The sequence below is a fragment of the Limulus polyphemus genome, unplaced genomic scaffold (assembly GCF_000517525.1).
Source record: "Limulus polyphemus unplaced genomic scaffold, Limulus_polyphemus-2.1.2 Scaffold2083, whole genome shotgun sequence".
NCBI classification, from domain to species: domain Eukaryota; kingdom Metazoa; phylum Arthropoda; class Merostomata; order Xiphosura; family Limulidae; genus Limulus; species Limulus polyphemus.
The window spans coordinates 116,372-138,352 of NW_013667693.1; the positions used below are offsets into that span (position 1 = coordinate 116,372).

Below are 21,981 nucleotides of genomic sequence, written 5' to 3' on the forward strand. Positions count from 1 at the left end.
CTTAACATGAAAATCACTTTGCACACAGAGTATTCAAAACAAATACTTGATATATTCATGGACAAATCTTTAGTAAATTACTTCATTAAGAAATTTATTTTATATATACAAAATACTTGTAATTTGTACTAAAAGTCTGCCCAATTTTGTGAAGATATACACACTGTATTAAAAGTAATTGTATTAAAATCATATATAAGTAAAAATTGTTCTTTAGTCAATCACTAGGACTAACCCTGTATTAAGAGTGTTAATATGAAAATTAATTTTTTATTTGTGACCAAAAAATCAGTAAATAAAGCCATTAGTTTTTATTTTATATTTGAAAAGGTATGTGTGCAAATAAACCTTTCATTGTTTTCATATAATTTATTGGATTGTAAATGAAAATAAGTGTTGGATAGAAGCACGTAAGAACTTTCTTATGAATAAAATGACTAATTTAATAAATTATATCTATTTATTTTACTGATTCTTGACTTGCCTGTGATAAAAAAAAATCTATCAAAATGCCAGAAATTTACCTGGAGGAATGTAGAAGTGTTATTCTTTATTGTGTCCTTGCAACATGTTTACTGTATGTCTGCTGTTGCTAACTGTACTGTATTTTTTAGGCTCTCTAATCCTTATGTAATCGGTAGGTCAAAGTGACCTTTTATAGAGTTACATTCAAAATTTAATTAAACTACTTTATTGTTAATGTACACTACTACACTTGGTGTCAAAATGTACTTAATAAGTCAAATTTTAATTTAATTTTAAGTTTGTAATTTCATAAGGAAAGATTTTTTAAAATCCTCAATCTTCCCTAGTATGAGATTTGTAACATTGTTCTCTCCAGGTCTTTCCCCTTCTCTAATATATTTATCACCTCTCTCTCTGAAGAATGGAATTGAATGAAATTACTCATTATAATATAGATATTACTGAAGCAAAGTTATTTTTATAGCCTTCAATCTTAGAAACATTAGAATATCAGACCCACTTGCCATGTCCACCTGTCACATCCTCTCTTTCACAAATTGCCATTAATTCTCTGATGTTTTATGCTATATCATTTATAAACAATAGAAACAAAGAGTTTAAATCTGTGTTGGATAGTGGATAATGTTACAATGTTTTCTGTACAAAGTATTATCAGTATCAATTTAAGCCACTTAAATTATAATAGTTATAGGCCATTGTTTGCTTTGTTCGTATTATTATTTTTTATTCCCAAGTGCATTATTTAATGTACTAGTGCAATAAGCACTATATTTCTTGTTTTTCATGTATACTTTTCATTTATTGTTATAAAAGTAACTACAATGTAAAAATTAGAAATTTATTAGGTTAGATTAGTTAAGATAATGAAGAACAATTTTTCTCATGAGCAGTTTGTGTGTTATATCATTCAACATTGAAATGTTCAGTTGCCAGTTTAGACATGGTTGAAAGAGCAATAAAACAATCAAATTAAGTATAAACAGATGTAAACTGTTATGAGATTTAAGCTAGTTTGGATAAACATTTGTAGTTTCCTGTTACAACTTGCAGTTATTCTAGAAAGAAAAAACGAGTAATTTAGTTTTATTTTGTATTTTTTATGGTGATTACAAGGTCAGTCAAATCAGCTAAGTTTGTATAGAGTTGGGTAGAGAAAATAACAGATAAAATATAAAGTTTTACTAAAAATACTTCATTCAAAAAATCTGATTTTTTGTGCACAAAAGAGTTACAATGTTTATTGAAATCATGCAAAATTTTATGAAGATACATGATACATATTAAAAGTTATATTATGGAAACTGATGGTTACTTTGGGGTTACAATGTCGGTCACCTCGAATGAGCTTATATAGAAAGAGTTAACTTATGTACACCCAGAAGTAAAGTAAAATTAATTTCACACACACAAAGAATTGAAATTGTCTCCAGATCTATCTTTTAAACAAGATACAAATTGTTTATATAAAGTGTTAAAGTAGTGTAAAAGAACAAGAATTTTGTGTCAAAATCTGGTCTTGCTCTGTACAAATTGTTTAAAGTTTAAAATATGCATTTTTGTTTATTTTTCAGCTGGTGTAAATGCTTCCCATTACTCGGATATGTTCATTTTGTTATTCAAGCAGACTATGACTCAACTTGAACAGGTAAAGATACATAAAGTTTTCTGTATAACACTGTTGAAATACTCATCTTTTTGAAATTTCTTTATAAAAATTATAAAAGGCTAATTTGTAAATGGTATAGCATAACTTCTTGTAAGAAGTCAGCTAAGGAATGGGATAATTTTAAATTTTTAACAAAGGTTGCTGCTGAACAAAGATTTCTATTTATACATAGAAGCTTCTATTATCAAAATAAATGTTATAGAAATAGTAAATAAATTTATTAAAGAATCATTTTTTATTTTATTTTATTTTTCTTTGTTAAGACTACTTTTTCTAAGTTGTCAGTGAAGTTGATTACAAGCCACACTGCACTTATTGACTTTTGTGCAATTGTTGAAGTTTGTGTAAGGAATAAATATAGATAAAGGTTGCCCTGTTTGCAAAAGCTGGTTTTATTGGATATCTTGTAACGTAACTGCCTTAAGTAGTCGATTGTCACACATAACAAATTCTTATTCTCCCTGCTGCGTATATTGCATGGTATGAATGTTGACAGAAGACATGCTCTTGCCTGACTAGTTTCAATGTCATTAAGGTAAACAGTATGTTATTTCTGTGAGAACAGTCAATCACTTCTGAGTAATCTGGGATGATATGGAATTCCATTCTTGAAATAAATATCATGATTAGTAGCCTTTATGATCACCTAAAAAATAAAAATAATAACATTGATTAAAAAGAATAAACATAAGAAGTAGCAACAAGATAGTGGAAAAGCTGCCAAGAAGTACAAGGAATTCAAGTTATGAAGTACATTTTGCCGACTTGTGTAGGATACATTTTTATCAATCTAAGCTCATGAGTTGATCAGTTCTCTTTAGGTAGAAATAAAAAAAAACAGTTCCATTGTTGATTTTAATGGCTTTTAAAGATTAATTTGAATTAGAAAGTAATTTTTACTTTCTATGGATCTCAGAATTGATTTTCAGGAGTGGTAAAATGCACATCAATATTTAACATTTGTAACTTATCTAAAAAAGAATAATGATTAGTAGTTAGTATATAGGTATGATAAATGGATATGCCACAGTCTTAATGTTAGTATGTACCTGTTCTTGAAACTTTAGTGTCTTCTGCATATCTGACTATTTCTGTTATGTACATCTGTTTTGGATTTGAGCAAATTCTCTTAAAAATCTGAAATTATGTGCTCATGTAACAGAAAAGGTTGGACCCACTTACAGCAAATTTAGTGGCTTAGTACAAGAGGTGGCTGATCAAAGGAATTAAAATATATATATGAAAAACTATTGGAGGGGATAAAAACTAGCTAGATATGAGAGTATGAGAAATACCTTTAGTAGAGGTTAAACTGTAATAATATGAAAAGAATTAATTTACTTTGCAATTTAAATGTTTACCTGATTTACACAAATGAAACCTTTCATGTCTAAACTCTGTCTTTATGCTAACTTTTATGAAAAGGATTTGAAAAAAAATTTAAACTTGATTTCAAAAACATAATTTATTTCAAAATGGTTGAGTATTATTTTTTAAATGTTACCGAGTACAGATAAGTTGTGTGAATTATACAAATCATTTGAGCTTCTGAGCCCAGCATGGCCAGGTGGTTAGGACGCTTGACTCGCAATCTGAGGGTCACTGGTTCAAATCCCCGTCCTACCAAACATGCTCGCCCTTTCAGTCGTGGGGATGTTATGTGACAGTCAATCCCACAATCATCGATAAAAGAGTAGCCCAAGAGTTGGTGGTGATGACTAGCTGCATTCCCTCTAGTCTTTCACTGCTAAATTAGGGATGGCTAGTGCAGATAGCCCTTGTGAGAATTTCAAAAACAAACAAACATTTGAGCTTCCAATGTAATGTAGGTTATATAATATTTCTGTTTTTAGTAACTTAATTTCAGTGAAACTATTGGATTGTGTAAAGCTGAACTTGTAGCTTCAATTGAAAAACTGTAAATCTATTTAAAATGTACAGTGTTTCACTGAATTTTCTGTGTAACTGAATGTGAGAAAGATTTTGTATTCATGGCTTTTATTATTTGCTAGCCATGAATATAAATTTTCTCATGTTTAATTAATCAAAGAAAATTCATAAAGAAATTTAAATAAGAGCTCATATAAAATTTTTTAAAAAGGGTGCTTAATATAATTTACCTTAATTTAACACTTTTAAAATGTTGTTCATTTTATATTAGAAAGTTTTTCCAGCGAAGGCTATCATTTGTAAATAATTGTATTACTTGATATTAACTGAAAACTATATAAAATTTAAATATAAAATATATCCAAGCACTTTTAGTTAGGTATTGTCCATGAAAGATTATTTTGCCAGCACTTCGTTTTTTATCCATAAAAGATGCTTCTGCCAGCAGTTAGTTAAGTATTGTTGTCCATGAAAGGTGTCTCTGCCAGCACTTTTAGTCAAGTATTGTTGTTTATGAAAGATGTTTCTGTGTTAGCATTACTACTGCACAGTTGTTGCTCAGTAAACTTACAAAAGATGCTAATATCAGCATTATTGATGAAATGTTTTGTTCAATAACAGATGCTTCCCCCTGCTACCAACATCAAAGAGGCATACTCTAATGGACAAGATGAAGAGCAGAAATTTATCCAAAACCTCAGTTTGTTCCTCTGTACATATTTAAAAGAACATGGTAATTTGGTGGAGAAGCGTAATGAACTTCATGAGACTCTATTAACAGTGAGTATTGCATATTTTGTAAAGAATTAAAACAGAATTTACCTTTTCATGTAAGTTTTACATAACTTATAATGGTTTTTCATTTAATACTTTTGTTATGGAATCTAATAGTTTGTACTATTTACATATTTAGTCAACTCTCCACAGGCATCTTTTCCTGTGCATATCATGAGATTTTAGTGAGATACATACAAAATTTAATTAAACTACTTTCTTTTCGTGGTATACCAATAAATATAGCATAAAAACTTAGTTAATAATCCATATTTTAATAGTATATAAGTTTTAAGTTCTTAATAAATAAGGCAATTGAAAAAAAAATCCTGAATTTTCCCTAGTATTAAAAGAAGTTTGAAATTTAATGTAATTAATCATTATAATGTTGTCATCGCTCAGGCAAAGCTCAGTTACAAAATAAGAATGAAGGCTGGACAAATATGCTTTGTCTGAGTGATGACAACATTATAATCAGTAATTTACATTAAATCTTGTACTTCTTGGAGGGGTGGTAAGTAAATTAGAGAAGATGGAAGGCTGGAGAGAAAACGTCACAATTCTTGTACTAGGGGATGTTGGGGATTTTTTTAAGTGTTGCCTTATAAAATTAAGAACGTAAAACATGTATAATATTAAAACTTGGATTATTAGCTATGTTTTTATGCCAAATTTATTTGTATACCATGATAAAAAAGTAGACTAATCAAATCTTGAATGTTACTCATTAAAACCTCATGACATGCAGAAATAGATGCCTGTACTGAAAGAGTTAACTTTGGCAAGATAATAGTAAAAAATAAATTATGGAAATAACTGTTACCCATGATAATGTTATCTAACTCTTGCTGTAGTGTTGACTAGCTGACTTGTACATTTTGTTTGTTGATCCACTATTTTCTATTTTTATAAAGTGAAGCCTTTTAGTGGGAAGTTGCTAAATTCCATTGTACCATCTTTCAGACAAGGATTCATAGTTTTAGTAGGACTATATGAACATTTTACATTTATTTCCTTCTTTGAAGCACACTAAGAAATTATGGAGAAAGTTTGTATGTGTTGTCTGTGCAGTTGCATTTTGTCAAGTGTCATCTATATTAATCAGAAATTACAATTTGTTTACCTGAAAGGCAGTACAATTTAATGCTTTATTTACTTTTTTCGTGATGCAGTTTTGGATAAATAAAGATGGTGTATGTCTCTTTTACTGAGTATCAGGAAATTTTATTATTGTTCATCACTGCATAAAAATTTTGATAATTATAATATGGCTTTCTTATTATATAAGTTGATAGGTTTTTACAGCTTCGGGTGTCTGGAAAGGGGGCATTCTTATCGTTTATTCTTATTTGATTTCAAGTTAAAACAATTCGGCTGTGGTAGTGGGGTCTGTCATCAGTTAAGTTTTCTTATTCTTTAAATTAATGTATTACTGTGGAAAGATCATTTAAGTGTTCTAAAGATCCCTTTTCAAAAACTAGTTATTTTATTGGAAAATATTATTAAGATAATGTGTTTCTGAGTTTGTTTTTAGATTGAACTGATTATGATTAGTAGGCAAAATTGAGAACTGTTTCAGTTAAATTAATAACTGAAGAAAGAATTCTGTTGTTTAGAAAGTGTTACTTGTATTTTGTACTAAGAGTTAATTGTTTTTTAAAACATCAATATAAAAAATGCATGCAAAAATCTATAGACTAGGCAATTATGTTCATGTTTTCATTGATTATGTTACTACTTTTGTTTCAATTTAGTGTTTTAAATAATTTATTTTTTTGTTTGTTTCAACATTTTATTAGGCCCTACATTATTTATTGCTGATATCTGAAGTTGAGGAGGTTGAGATCTTTAAGATCTGTCTGGAGTACTGGAACTCCTTAGCAGCTGATTTGTACAGAGAAAACCCATTTAGTGGAGTTGCCACATCACCTGTTATCCTTTCTTGTGGCCCTGGTACTCTTGTACCTCCCAGGAGACAACTGTATCAACCTGTGCTTACTAAAGTAAGTGTGTGCAACAGTTTTTTTGTTTTTCATTTTAGTTTCATTTTTTGTACTTGCTTTTTGTGCTTTGTATCATTATTTGGCTTTAAAATATTTAAAAATATAGGTAGCAGCACACTTAACACAATAATAATTTATTCAGTTAATAGAGTATAAGTAAGACATAATGCACACAAATCAACAAAACAAAACATAATATTCATAGCATATAAACACTTTGGTATCCAATGGATCCACTATATGTTATAAAATTCTCAACATCATCTTTTTTTCTTTATGGAATGTATAATTTTGTCTAATTGAAGTTTAGAAATTATAACTGTAGCCATAGTTGCATTAACTAGTTGGATAAATATTTTTTTTTGTTGACAAAAAGCATTATCATTGCATCATAGAATTTGTAGTAAACTAGATTATTAATTAATTTTAGGAATTGGCTTATGGAAATACATCTTAAGATACAATAGTGTAGCACTATTTTATCTTTTGTTTAAGTTCAGAAAAATATTTACAAAAATTATGATGTTTTTATAAGAAACAAATATAGATGATATAAATTTAATTGTTTTACTTTTGCAGTTAAGATATATCATGATTGGTCGAATGGCAAAACCAGAAGAAGTGCTGGTTGTGGAGAACGAACAGGGGGAGGTAGTAAGAGAATTTATGAAAGACACAGACTCAATACAGCTATACAAAAATATGAGAGAGGCATTAGGTACCTCAATAACTTAGTTAATTTAAATTATTTGATAAATAAACTTTTGTTTTCAGTAAAGTGTAAACAAGAGCTAAACTTGATGTGATACAGTTCAGCTGTCAAATTTTTTAAATTTGTGGTTTCCAATTTTGTATTCTTTTCAGCTACTTTAATAATAACAGGGATGTGAAAAATGTGCATATTTATGGAAATCTTCATACTTCACTTGATAAATGTGTCTCCTTAAATTTGTGAAAATCACTTAAGTGCCAATGAAGTGACATGCATATTGCTAACCTTATATCATCACTCAGTAGTAAAATTGGAAAAAAAATTCAGTTACAAATGTTTGAAAGCTATCAGCAAGATTTGTGTCATGGTGGTATGTAACATCAGTTGTATGTCTTGCCCTTTTGGGATTGCTTCTGGCAAGTTTTCTCGGACTTCTTATATTCCAGTTCGTACACCTGTTATATTTATGTGTTCTGCCAATTGTTATCAGAAAATTATGTAATACACCTTAATCCTTTAAAGCCTAGTGTTCGGCATAATACCACCTTTAATATTACATTGATGTCAGTAATTCATAAAAGTCATTGTATTTTAAACAGGCACTTGACATGATAACTATTGGACTTTTTAGATACAAATTGGATTTTTCTGGTCAATTTACAATTTATAATGCAATAAAAATTACCACATATCAAAGCTATTTACTATGTTACACATGACCCACATAACAGTCAACCTGAAAGCTAGTTTTCATACCTGTAGGATAGTATACCTAATGATTATTTTGTAATTAACTTGAGCGGATAGATCATGCACCTATGATAACCCAAGACACTTCTTTCTGCTCGTGCAGTATGCTCTTTTTTATGTTTAACTTTGACTCTTTCTCTTTTTTACTCTTGAAGAAGAAAAGTCAATTATGAGAAAGTGTCGAGTTTCTGGATTTTTTGTATCTACTTGACTTTTTTGTGATCTTTGTGTAATTCCTTCATCATGGCTTCTGCCTTAAGAAGTTTCATGACACATGATAAATAGTTTTGGAACAAACTTGCCTATCTCTGTGATTTGTCATAGCTTACTGAAAATTCACAAACATCAGAATGCACTGCACTAAATACCAATGTTAGGGTGTGCTCTTACAGTGCTACTATTGATTAGAGAATTCTATACTATGCAATGAAACTAAGATTAAATTCAAATATTGCCAAATCTCAATTTTTGCTCTTATCCTGAATTTTAGATATCATTAATTTCAAAATATGTATTTGATTGTTAATTTTTTTTTCTCTAGAAATGAACATTCCAAAGTGCTTTGTTTGTAAAAATTTTTCACAAGAATCATTTGTATGTATGTTGGGAAGAGCGAGTAGGTTATGTAGTTTAGGAAATCAGGATTAGAAGCTCAAAAATTTAGCTTATCATGTATTTACTTCATTGGAGACTTTAATTTCTAATATGCAAAATTTTGAATTAAGATTTGGTGTTTTGCAGTTTACCTGACCCATTTGGACTATGTTGACACAGAACAAATCATGACTGAAAAACTCAGTAATCAAGTTAATGGAACAGAATGGTCATGGAAAAATTTAAATACTGTATGTGTTTGGATTTGCAATATTTACATATTTTATTTGAAACATGTAGGGTAGTATAAATGTTGTTTCTATATTTCTATAATACACAAGTAACATATTGGTCAATAAGTCTATAGATTATATATCACAATTCATTATCAGTGGAAGATAAATTTTTAGTTTGTATTTAAAATTTCTTGAAAAAAAAAGTCAAATTGTTATAGAACATATTTTAAAAACCATAGTTGTGTTTGCTGATTAATGATGTGCTTATGAACTTCTTAGTGAAAATATAGTTGCTAAGTTATACATTTGGAGTAGACTTGAATAAAATTGGTTAAAATAGGCTTAGTGGGGTTACTCATGTTTTAATTAAATTGAAATTGTGCACTTGAGTTATGTAAAATTCCTCTCAGTTAGGTTTATTTACAATCATAAGTTTTTAGTTCTTTTCAGTTAGGTTTATCTACATTTAGGTTAACATTTTAAGTTTTTTTTTCTATATAGAACATTGTGATTATTTTGTTCACAATAATATTATTAATCATACTCTTGCATCTTCTGTTTTATTTAATCCTTTTTATTTAAAGAACCCTATGTCAACTTAGTTTTGGTATCCCACATGGTGAAAAGCACTAGAAAGTGCTTGAAAGCATGTGTTTCAAACTTGAATATATATATATGTGAAGTATTAGTATGAAAAATTTTATTTTATTGCCTGATAGGTGTGGGTACCTGGGTTGAATAATATCTCAGTTGCTATAGCAAGACATCATTGACTTAAATACTCTGATAACTGTCTATTGTAAAAGTATTTATTCTGATATCGAGATGTAGAACAGTCATGAAAGCTTTTTGTCAGTATTAGATAAGTTTGCATATCCTGCAATGTTTCTGACAGTGCATGCCAACACAGCAGACAAGATTCACAGTTATCTTAACAAACTGATGCTAGGTTACTGAATAAAAACAAATGTATATATATTATTTATTTTTTCATCAGCTGTGTTGGGCTATTGGATCAATTAGTGGAGCCATGTATGAAGATGACGAAAAACGATTCTTAGTAACAGTCATCAAGGTATGTTTTTAGTAGGTCTAAGAGTTTTGATTTACTCCTAAATTCTACCTTTTTAACTCATTCATTTGAATATTATATTTAATTTCGTTTAGTGTCATTATGGTCAAAGAAAAGTAAAAGTAATTAACATAAGTTAGACATAGGCAATAGCATAAAGTGTAGTATGATTTGATAGTAGTTTTTTTTTGTACCTTCTCAATTCAAATCTCAAAAAGTATGCTCCAAAGCATCATAATACAATTTAATCTTTGGATTTCCTGTTTTTCCATTGTTGTTTTCTCTGATTTAATATTCATAAAGAAGTTAGTAAACATAGATTTAAATGGAACCACTTGCCCGTGAAATTTAAGTGTATTGATAAAGTGGAACTGTGCTAGAACAGAAGCAACCTTGGAGTTTTATTATATATAGATGTTCATTGATGTTTTTGTGATTTATTTTTATGCCTATCAGAAAAGTTGAAAATCTCACACTCAAAATATCCTCAGCTTAGCACAATATAAGCTGTTCCATGACTATGCTTGCCACAGATGTCAATGTGTAAACATGCTCATAGCTGTTTTAATTCAGATTTTTATGTGTTAAAGGCTCATTGATAATATAGTAAATAAAACGTTTATATATGTATTTCAATAATGAATGGAATCTAATAAATAAATGTTTAAGTATAGAACTAACTTTTCTAATATTTCAACATTTTACTGGACATCACCAATGAATAATGTCACATTGGAACAAATGTTGATGAAACCTTTTTTGCTTGTTCTTTATTACTTAACTTCACTATAACTTAGTGATAGCATGAATCATCAGCTTTAGAATAATTTAACTACATTTTATGGATCAAAAGACTGTGCACAGTGGAAGTTTTGGGTTTTATTGACGAGCAGTTGGTACAAATAACCTGGTGCAAAGTGATTGGCTGCAAGACAGCAAAAGTATTTGATTTTCCAGTTGATAGTCAAGTTAGTATTTTGTGGGTTATCAAAATGTAGAGTTTAAAATAATGATCATTACTTTGAACTTGAAAAGAAGTGATTTTTTTATTGCTTTGGTGTGGTGTTTCAGTAGCATTTCAGTTTTAACAATTTTAATCATTTAAATATCACGTAAATAATACTCAACAATAACTGAAAAACTGAGTAAGAATTAAATAAGAACAAAATAATTACTTGTATGTATAAATTAACAAAACAGAAACTGGTTGGCATGCATTTAAGATAGTAATATACTACCAGTATTATGAAGTTCTAAGTTCATTTTAATTTAATAAAATAGTCATAGGATATATTAGCATTAAAGTCTAGAAAAAATACAAAATAGTGCAGATTGAAACATGAAATATGCTAGTATTTTAAAAAGGGTGGCCTGCATCTTTTTAGTTTTTGGATTTTTTTAAGACTATTTTCTTTCAATTGCTTGTATAATATTTGGTTATTATATGAAAATGGTTAAGTGGCCTACAGTTGTCATTACATCTTTGTTGAGTGTCTAAGGAAGAACAGTCAACAACTTCATTATTCTAGTAACTTGGCTAAATAACTGACAAAGAAGCTTCAGTAGTTCACAGATTGTCTTGTTTAATTTGAAGACACAGCTGTTCATTTTTGTTTCAGCAGTGCTGTGTTCGAGAAACATGGTTCATACTGTTGATAAAGAACAGTTTTGGGATGGAATTATGTATTTTCCAAGAATCAAAACCATCAATTACTTATCATTTAAGTTGCTTGAAGCACAAGTATTCACAGAAGCTTACTAAAATTTGTTTAATAATAATTAAATGGGAGTATTGTACTAAGCTAGTTATTTCAGATTGCTATTAAAATACTATAATTAATCAGCCTACAAAGCTTTCTATAAAAAAAAAAAGTTGAGCAATGAAACTGAAAAATAATGTTTTAGACTACATTTTATAATACTTAAACATTTATATAGTTTTGTTAGAGTGCCTTTTTAACATTTTGTAATGAAGGCATGGCTTAACATCTGGAATTTACTTAAATTTGAAAATGGTTTGAGTAGTATTAAAGTGTGGGTTATCCCAAAGTAGATGTTGATTGATTAGTGAGTTTGTTACTGTCAGCCTGTAAGTTCAGTTTGGTGAATATTGAGTTTTAGTGGGTTGCTAGAGATAGAAGAATAGTACGAGAAGGCTAGGAATATATTGATATTGTTTTACTAGATCTATTGTTTAATTAGGCTTACTTTAGAATGTTATTTAACTCTTAGCGTGGGCTTAGTCCCTGGGACTGACCTCTTAACCATTTTGTGCTTGTTATAGGTTTCAGGCTATAACTTTAAATTAGTAAGCGTATGTTAACGAAATTTTGCTGATTATAAGTAAATATTACAATGCTTTCATATGCAAAACATATCAATTTTTTTTATTAATTCTTAAGGTTTATAAAGCAATGTTTTTCTCATGTCTGTCTTTTCTTTTCTCATGTTGCCTATCTATCATGCAAAGTAATATTTATTTTAAGATTAAAAATACTTTTATGCATCAAAACATTTATAAATTTCACATGTGAAATCTTTATAATTTTGAGATAGTTATCAAACATTTCTTAAGAAAAAACTTTATATGTTATCTTTATTTTCAGTAATTAATCTCTATATGTGTTTCGTAGATTTGACCGATCTCGCAACCACCATAAAAAATTAGGAAATAAATATAAATTATGCCTCTTTCATCTTAGAATGACAACAAATTATAAGACGAAAACATAAATGTTTAGACTAAATAGCTTAAATCTCATAACATTATACATTTATATATATATATTTATTATTTTTATTATATTGACCTTTCAGCTGTGCCTGGCTAACAATACAAAAGCTACAATGGTGTGGCACATGTGCACTCATATTACCGTATCCAATAATATAAAACTGACCTTTTGTCTTTACAAAGTGACCTGTCTTGGCTGTGTTTTAGTAGACTAGTATTTTGAAAAATACAGTCACATTTCAATTATTATACATCATATATGTATATAGATTATTGCTATCTAGAAATAAGTTCATAAACATATTTTCTTAAAACATAGAACACTAAATAAAGAAGTAAAGCAAACAATTATCTCTTCTAGTTACAACCTTTGTACTTGGTTGCTACTTGATGTAGGTTGCTAAGCCTTTTAAAATTTCGCATGTGGAAGATATAAAACAAAATAATTGTTTTAAGATTTTATATGTATATACAGTTGAATATCCAAAAAAAACCATAAATTACTATATCAATACCAAAGAATTCCACTATAATTTATCAAGCTTAGTAAATAAGCTGTATTTCAGTTTTGAAAAGATATGAAATTTTAAGCAGACACAACTTACCTCCTTGAAATCCTAGTTTGAAAGAAATAGATGGTGTCCAAACATGTTAAAATGGCTTAGAAAGCCACTAGGGGGACATTCTAAGCTTTTGATTGGTTATTCGTGTTGTATATAGAAGTAAGTGTATATAAGGGAGTATTTCCAAAAATGGAAATAAGTGGGTGGGGTGACACTGTGCAGTATGAACAATATCTTAGGAAATAGAAAAGATGAGAGGCTCTTATTTTATATTCTAGTTTGTCAATATCGGTAATTGGAGACTATAGACTTAGTATTTTGAACGAGACTATAGACTTAGTATTTTGACATCACAGTCATCTAATTTGCATTCAACATACCACATGACACACAAAAATCGATGTTTAACTGTTTTGTTTTAATATTTACTTTTAAATTAAGAAATTAACTAATGTATAATGCTAACATTTTTAATTATCTACAGTTTGATACCAAACTTATTGACATACATTCATGAAATAATAGTTCAATAAAATTTTGAATGTGAGTCAACAAACGTGATGACATGGCCTTTCACCTGTGACACGTATGGAAAGAGTTAAGCTGACATTTAGTTGGAGAAATAAATGGTATTTGCAATCTCAGTAGATTTTTTTAGGTTGTTTAAATTAGCATGTGAAACAGAAAGCTTTTCTGAAATTTACTTTCAAAATATAATTATAAATAAATATTTTAATGAAGAATTTTTTAACAGAAGAATCTTTAAAAGCTTTACAATTTTGGTATATCAGGTAACTGAGATGGGTGATTTCAGATGTACAAGTTCACATTTCACATGTGAAATGTGGTGAAGTTGATTTACTGAAGTACTGGAAACTAGAAATAGTAATAAATATTTCACCATCACTCATACTGTCATCTATAGCTCCACCTAGGTGAAAGGGAGATTTCACATTGTACAGCTAGTTAATACATAAAATGAAACAAAACACATGTACAGTGAAGTATAATTAATTTGTTTCTACAACATTTCGTTCTGTTAGTGTCTTTATTAGTCACTTAAAGAAGTTATGGCAATTATCACTTGGTGTAATGAAATGTCTTATTTTTTAGTTATGTAGCTATGATATGCCTTTTCATCAGTTGCTTACCTAAATTATTATATAAACTATAATGTTTAAACTTCTACTATCATTGTCAGTCATCTGGCAAAATTGTTATAAGAACCACTGGTATACAAGATAGTGTGTACAAGATGTTATGAAAATCGGATATGTAGAAGATAATGAAATGTTTTGTTTCGTAGCCATGTTATGACAACAGGACAGTTTAAGAAACATTTGTCTTTGTTACAATATAAGAAGGTTCTTATAGCTTTTTAATATAATTAGAAACTGAATTTTTTTTCTTTCTCTTATTAACTAAAAATTATTCATGTTACAGGAATTACTAGGATTGTGTGAAGGGAAAAAAGGAAAAGATAACAAAGCAATTATTGCTTCTAATATAATGTATGTCGTGGGGCAGTACCCGAGGTTCCTAAGGGCTCACTGGAAGTTCTTGAAAACTGTTGTAAATAAACTGTTTGAATTTATGCATGGTAGGTTTAGCTTTGATATTTTGTTGGTTTTAGAACTTTTGATCATGTTTATTATCTTACAACTGGGAAAATAGAAAATCTGAGTATAATAAATATTTTTTATAGTTTCTATTCTTCAAGTGAAATTTCTTGGATGAAAAACTTGTAATATGTATTAGCTCAAAAAAGGGGACTTTTAATACAATATCAGTATAAATTGGTACAAATATTTAAAAATAATGTTTTCACAAAGTTAATATTGTAACCAGTACATGAGCCACAAAATAATAAGTTGGGAAATATGTGCTTCTTAAATGTAGTATTTCTTTTATTTGATCTCAAAAAAAGAACTGGGTGAAAGAGTAAGTTATTTTTAACTTATTGGAGCTTGAAATGATTGAAAAGTGTATAATTGGTAATTAGGTCACCAAATATATATTTATATATATAACCCAAAAGAATATAATTTAAATTCAAAGAACATTTAATGGTAATCATGTTTTATTCATGAAGTGTCTGTGTTTCAGATACAGTTTCATTTGTGAGTTATTAATTTCTATGAATGCAAATGCAAAAGTATACAAAATCATTTCATCTGGCTGGAAAAGGATATGTAATCTGTTAGGCTGTATAAAATTTGTGAACCACATACCAATTGGAAATACCACCTAACTATTTTTTATATACTTGTAAGAAAAATTAAAAGTTGAAAAAATGTTTCATAAAATTACATATATTCAGTTATCAATCCAAAAATATCAATATCAATGAAAAAATTTAAAATTGCTAAATGTGTAATAGTTTTACTCCTCCCAATACATTTATTCTATCATTGTTATCTTCACACAATCTTTATTTAAATTTTTATAGTTTTATCAAAATATGGAATTCAGATCTAAACAAAATCTTTCGTCAGTAAAATCTGTCTAACTAATAATGAGCCCTAGGATTTTAGTTTGGATTTCAAGTAATTGAAAAGCAAATGTATAAAATGTAAATCTAAATGACATTAAAAATGTATACTGTGCCATTACACAACATGCTTGTAGCTGTTGACTTGAAAGCTAAGTTTCAAAAATTATTTATCTTGCTGTATCTTATTCATGAAAGTTACTTCTTTAATCATTTTAAAGATTATGTACAGCTGTTTCAAAATGACCTCAGTTTATCTTGACAATGTTATAGTAAATTTCACCATGATGCTCCACAGTTACTACTTAAATAATTACTGGAACAACAACAACAAATATGGATATAAAACTATGATATTGTTAAATTATTTGGAGTTATGCTATCATTAGAAAATTACACTTTATGTAAGGAAGAGATTTATGGCAAATAAATTGTGAGCACGAAATTAATCCTGTCTTTCAGATGATGTATTAATGATTTTTATTGCTTTAGAAGTTTGAAAGTCATAAAACACAAAATGCAGCGAGTACAATTTTACAGTTTATACAGTACTATCAACTTAATTCACCATTTTCAGTCTATTTGATCTAGAAATATGCATAAAACTACTAAGAACCCGGATTTGCAGCTTTTCTTTGTATATCGATAAGTTTTATCCCGCTGTCAGTAAGTTCAAATATTTCTACTCCCTAAATAAATACTACAAATGAGGAGGTGTAGCAGAAAGCTAATATAAGGTTAGCAGGTTGAGTTTCTGTTGTGCTATCCCAAAAATATGTTAATATTAATATTTGCCAAAACAAAATTCTAAATTTGATTATTGCAGGTTGAGTTTTGTATTGTGGGTGATCTTAAGAGAATGATAGTACAGAATTTTATAAAGATGTCATTTTCACTTGTTAGAGAAATACTAGATGCTGGGTTGGAAAGGGTTATATTCCATATTTTTTTTCTCACAGCATTATCTTTTGTTTATATAATTGGATTTTTTTCTTTTGGTTATATGTACAGTAAAATCTTTCAAGATAATAAGTGATGTCTAGTTTACAGAATTGGAACCTGATTAATGTTCACAGGTTATTTCTGATATTAAAAAAAGCCACAGTAAAAGAGACAAAACTTTCAGAAGTCTTGATTGTGGAGAAACTAGCTTTGACACATTTGTGTGTCATCTGGCAGGACTAATGCTCAACACATTGTTGACCAGTTTTTCTGCCAGAAGATAACGTGAGACTGAAGAACACACACACAAATGTACTGAAACTGGTTTCTCCAATATGAAGACTTCTGACAGCTTGTTCTGTTTACTATGGTGTATTTTGTTCTTTAACTACTACACATGATATCATGTTATTTTATGATTATTACTAATACTTCTAGTATAGTTTAAAAGCATTGCAATTTATTTTACTAATTCAAGCTTAACAGAAGTTTATCATTAAATTGAGTAGCTACTTGTATTCATTGTGTTAAATTTACTTTCAGAAACCCATGATGGTGTACAGGACATGGCTTGTGACACGTTCATCAAAATAGCCCAGAAGTGTAAACGTCATTTTGTGCAAGTAAGTTTGAAAATACTGACAATATATTGTCATTTACAGTTTGACTGTGACACTGTTTTTTCTGTTGTAGGTCTTTGACATTGTTCTGTTCTAACGTTTTGCATTAATGTTTGTAGGTTCAGCTTGGTGAGGTTATGCCATTTATTGAAGAGATTTTAAACAACATTAACAGCATCATATGTGATCTTCAACCTCAGCAGGTAAAGCTTTCTTCTCTCTCATGTATTTTGTTCTTATAAAAAAACAACAAAAAAGGAAAACCTAATGACTATTTACCCTCTCCAGACCGGAGGGGTGTCATTTGATATCCCTTGATTTTTTTTCATTCTCACAGTGGAAGTACTAAATGAAACTGCATGAAACTTGGAACAAACTCACTAAGTAGTTTCTAGTTTTAGCTTAAAAAAATCCATTTAATTTGATTTAGCGTTACTGTAATTTATTGTCTCGTGAAATTTCAAACATTTTGTTGTGAGACACTGTTTTGAAAAAAAGTTTAAAATACTTCCTTTCATCTCAGATTTTCTGTTTTTTGTAATGTTGTTCAGATAGTTCCATTTTATATATCCAGTCAGTCAACTCAAATGATATTCATTAATATATTTCTTTTGATACTTTATTTTGCCGATTGCAGTAGTCACCACTTCCGGATATAAATCGTAAAAAACACAGCAGAAACTGACAAAGGTTTATCGGTGACCTAGGACCTGACCTTTCGAAATGGCGTCAGGTCAGACTAGGTAACAATATTTTTGCTAACAATATTCTTGGTGAAGAGCACTATATATCTAATAAATATAATTTCTTTTCAATATATTATAAGTTCTTTTATTTATGTGCATTGTTTGAATATGGTAAGTTTAAGAATGATGCTTGATAAATAAGGATTTGAATCATCAGAATATTTTGCCGTTGCCTACTACAGGGGTTACCAAACTTTCTTAAGGCACCCTAGAGCATTCTACATTCTTACTAAAGCTCCCACCAAATGCATCTGTAGATACTAAGTACCTTACTTCCATTGCAAACAACATGTTTAAAGAATGATAAAATATTTTAAGACTTGTTGAATTAATTTTTTGTAGCTTTTTTTTTTTAATATTTCACCTGCAAGTTTCTTTTATTAAATTATTTTGTACACTTGCTGAGTCCCCCTCCCCCTGAAACTTTCCTGTTGCCTCAGTTGGGGAACTCCTTGCCTACTGTACTATTATCTTAAATAAACCAATTAGGCTTACCTGATGTCTTGGCATAGAAGAAAGTTCCTGTAGCTTTCAAATAAATATAATTTTCATCAAAACATTTTCAGGAATAAAAAAAGGTATTTTTAAAGAAACTATAAAAAAATTTCCAAGATCTGTAGTTTGCTCACAAGTCTTCTGAACTTTCTGCTAGATTTTGTTGTTTTCTGCTGGAGCTAGATCTCTACATTGACATAAATTGTTTATAATTTGCTCTGACCAATTTTATTTAAACTACCTGTTGCTGTTTTCAAAGCTGAATTTCATTAGAAGCTGTTTAAACCACATGCTGTGAAAACATAAAAGTCTGACAATGAGAGACTATACTAATAAAAGTAGTGAAATATATATATGCATTTTTTAAAGACAAAATTCTTTGGAGTTTCAAAGAAATGTAAGTTTCAACATTTTTCCATATTTAGTTATGAATTATATTAAACGAATGTTAGAAAATGACAAAATATCAGTTGAAAAGTGTTTACGAGTTTAAAAATGTTAAAATAGTGTGTGAATGATTATTTTAAATTAAATTTTGAAATTTGATATGCGATTGTAAACCTGACACCTGAAAAGTACTCTCCGGTCTGGACTGGGTTAAAACAAATTCATCGTTAAAGAGGCCAGTAGAATGATAAACCTAGATGTTGAAATTTTTAGGTTTACAATAAATGTAGTGGCTTGGAAAGCTTCTCTTAAAGTGTTCCTCAAGAATTGTTTTGGGTTACAGAAGTGATGTTCCTACATATTTATTTTGTATTTTAGGATAAGTTTAGTTAGTGATTTTTAAAATATTAAACATTGATGTGTGTATTGGTAACAATTAGGAACCAGTCGTACGGAGAGGTGCTCATGATTTATGGTCATGATGTGTGCCTAGTCCTTATAGCCACTTCTTCCACAGTCAGATGTATTCTTTATGATTGCCTCTATTCATGGATTTTTGCTCTATAGTATATTTCTCACTGCAGGACGTTTTTGCATGATTCACTAAGGTCAGTTTTGCCCTGTCCTTTTCATGTGCCTTACGAAATTCATCATAGATTATGACATCCTGTCTGGGTAAGGTGGTTGGATATGCACATTATTACCATATGTTGTGAAGAATCCTCTGTAATATTATGAAGAAAATACTCTTCTCAAAGAAACATATATGGATTAGTCATTTCAATCTATTGTTCAAAAACTTAATCTCAGTTAAATGAGTTAAGTCAGCCTAAAGCATGAACATAACTTTTCATTTCTAATACTCATTGTTTGGAATAGTGACAATTATACAAAGATACTTGTAGTTTCTGGGAGGGTGGAATAACTTTAATTTTATTCCACTCTATTTTACCATTAAAATATGAGAAGTCAACTGTTACACGCAAACCTCTGAGAAATTTATCTTAGGTGCAAGAAGAAAGCATTTAATTAATGTAGGTATTTTCTCATTAAACCAGGTCCACACCTTCTATGAAGCTGTGGGATCAATGATTAGTGCACAGACAGATCAGGTAGCTCAAGAGCACCTTATAGAAAAATACATGCTTCTTCCTAGTCAGGTCTGGGATGATATAATCAACCAAGCCACAAAGGTTTGTATAGTAACAGCAACTTCCTTTCCTTCGTCCTTTCCCCTTTTTTTATCTTTTAGAAGAAGTATTGATGAATAAACTTTAAGAGAAAGGGTTAAACATTTACTTGTATTTTCCTTTGCACTTCTTCATTATTGAGAGTGCTTGTAGTAATAAATTATAAAAGTAATAAGCCTTAAAACTTAAATAAAAATGATTAAGTCTCACAGGCTTACATCAGATGAGAAAAATCAGTTTGAGTTTGGATGTGTAGAAGATTGAAAATGTGATTTTTTGACAGATTATAATTACACAGTGTGTGCACTTTAACATATTGTCAGCTACCTTTTGCACATTGTGTGAGAAATTTTGTACAGATACGTTTTTGTAGATACGTATCTACATTAGCCGATGTTTCCATTTATGAACGTTATATTTTAAGATCTGTGCAAGAACTCGGCTGACAGATGTTTATATAAATAAAAGCTATCTTCAAGTTTTGTACAAAGATAAACCTTTTCAAGAATTGAAGATGAAGCTATATATATATATATTTAATATTAATGTTAATGTCCATGACTAAAAGAAAATGGAATGGGTTGGAAAAGTTACATCAGCTGTTTATGATATGAAGAATAGTTGCATATCTTACCCTTTCCTAAAATAAAATGTAGAATTCATTTATCTAAAAGAATTTATAATGTAGGTATTAAGTATTAAAATTATTTATTTATAGCATCTAAAACGTTTAACTACTGAACTTTTTGCAGTAATTAAGAACTGTCTCAAAAATATTCACCTGTCTTTTTTTTATTATTATTTTTTATCAGAATGTTGATGTACTGAAAGATCCCGAAGCTGTTAAGCAGCTTGGTAACATCTTAAAAACTAATGTTCGAGCATGTAAATCAATTGGCCATCCTTATGTTAGTCAGGTAAGGGATCTTTTCAATTCGTAAAAACAAATAACTCGGAAACAACACAATATCTGAAACTCAAATGTGTCCAACATGATTTTTATTGAACATTACTTTTTGTGGTAAATTTAAGACTTGGAATAAAAACCTCTATGTGACACAGCTGTATACTCTTCCATTATACAACACACATGTTACTTTACCTGAAAGTGTTTGTTCTAAAAGTTACATACATTTTCTGTCTTCAAGATTCATCAGTGTTCCTCCTGTACTGTTGTATTATCTTGTATTATCACAAAATAAGTAATCATCCTAAAAAGGGTAGTTTGTATTCAACATTTAGAACAATTTGTATATTCTTGCATAGCTATTTATAGCTCAGTAGCTATTTATAAATATGCATCCAAAATATAGTTCAAGTAAGACAAAGTCAGTGAGAAATCAAGTGAAATAGATCTAGACTGTGTGTTTGTATGTTCAGCTGTAAAGAGCACATAGTGGAACCTTTTTTCAGTGAAAGTATTGCAGAATTTATTGTAAAAATAGAGTAGAGAAGAAGAATTCGTCTTTTCAATTGTGTTTTAAAGTAATTGAACCAGTCTGTGTGGACTTTGATGAAAAGAGATGATTTTTAAAGCTCTGGATACCACTGTGGTGATTAATTGTATAACAAACATTTGTATAGATGTTTGATTTGTTTTTATATATTATTTTAAAACAAGTGGACTGTA

At 29.2% G+C, this 21,981-nt stretch overlaps 1 protein-coding gene across 2 annotated transcripts in view; it reads left to right on the forward strand.

The window, feature by feature from the left end:
• The window catches only part of LOC106465877 (exportin-1-like), a 73,452-nt gene that overhangs the window by 31,200 nt on the left and 20,271 nt on the right, over window positions 1-21,981 (forward strand). For both annotated transcript variants that reach the window (XM_013926117.2, XM_022393832.1), the window contains exons 10-20: window positions 2,058-2,131; window positions 4,664-4,822; window positions 6,616-6,819; window positions 7,399-7,537; window positions 9,023-9,126; window positions 10,109-10,186; window positions 14,924-15,080; window positions 17,457-17,536; window positions 17,653-17,736; window positions 20,220-20,354; window positions 21,164-21,268. In XM_013926117.2, coding sequence (XP_013781571.1) covers window positions 2,058-2,131; window positions 4,664-4,822; window positions 6,616-6,819; window positions 7,399-7,537; window positions 9,023-9,126; window positions 10,109-10,186; window positions 14,924-15,080; window positions 17,457-17,536; window positions 17,653-17,736; window positions 20,220-20,354; window positions 21,164-21,268 — 1,319 coding nt within the window. The remainder of the gene's footprint in view (window positions 1-2,057; window positions 2,132-4,663; window positions 4,823-6,615; window positions 6,820-7,398; window positions 7,538-9,022; window positions 9,127-10,108; window positions 10,187-14,923; window positions 15,081-17,456; window positions 17,537-17,652; window positions 17,737-20,219; window positions 20,355-21,163; window positions 21,269-21,981) is intronic.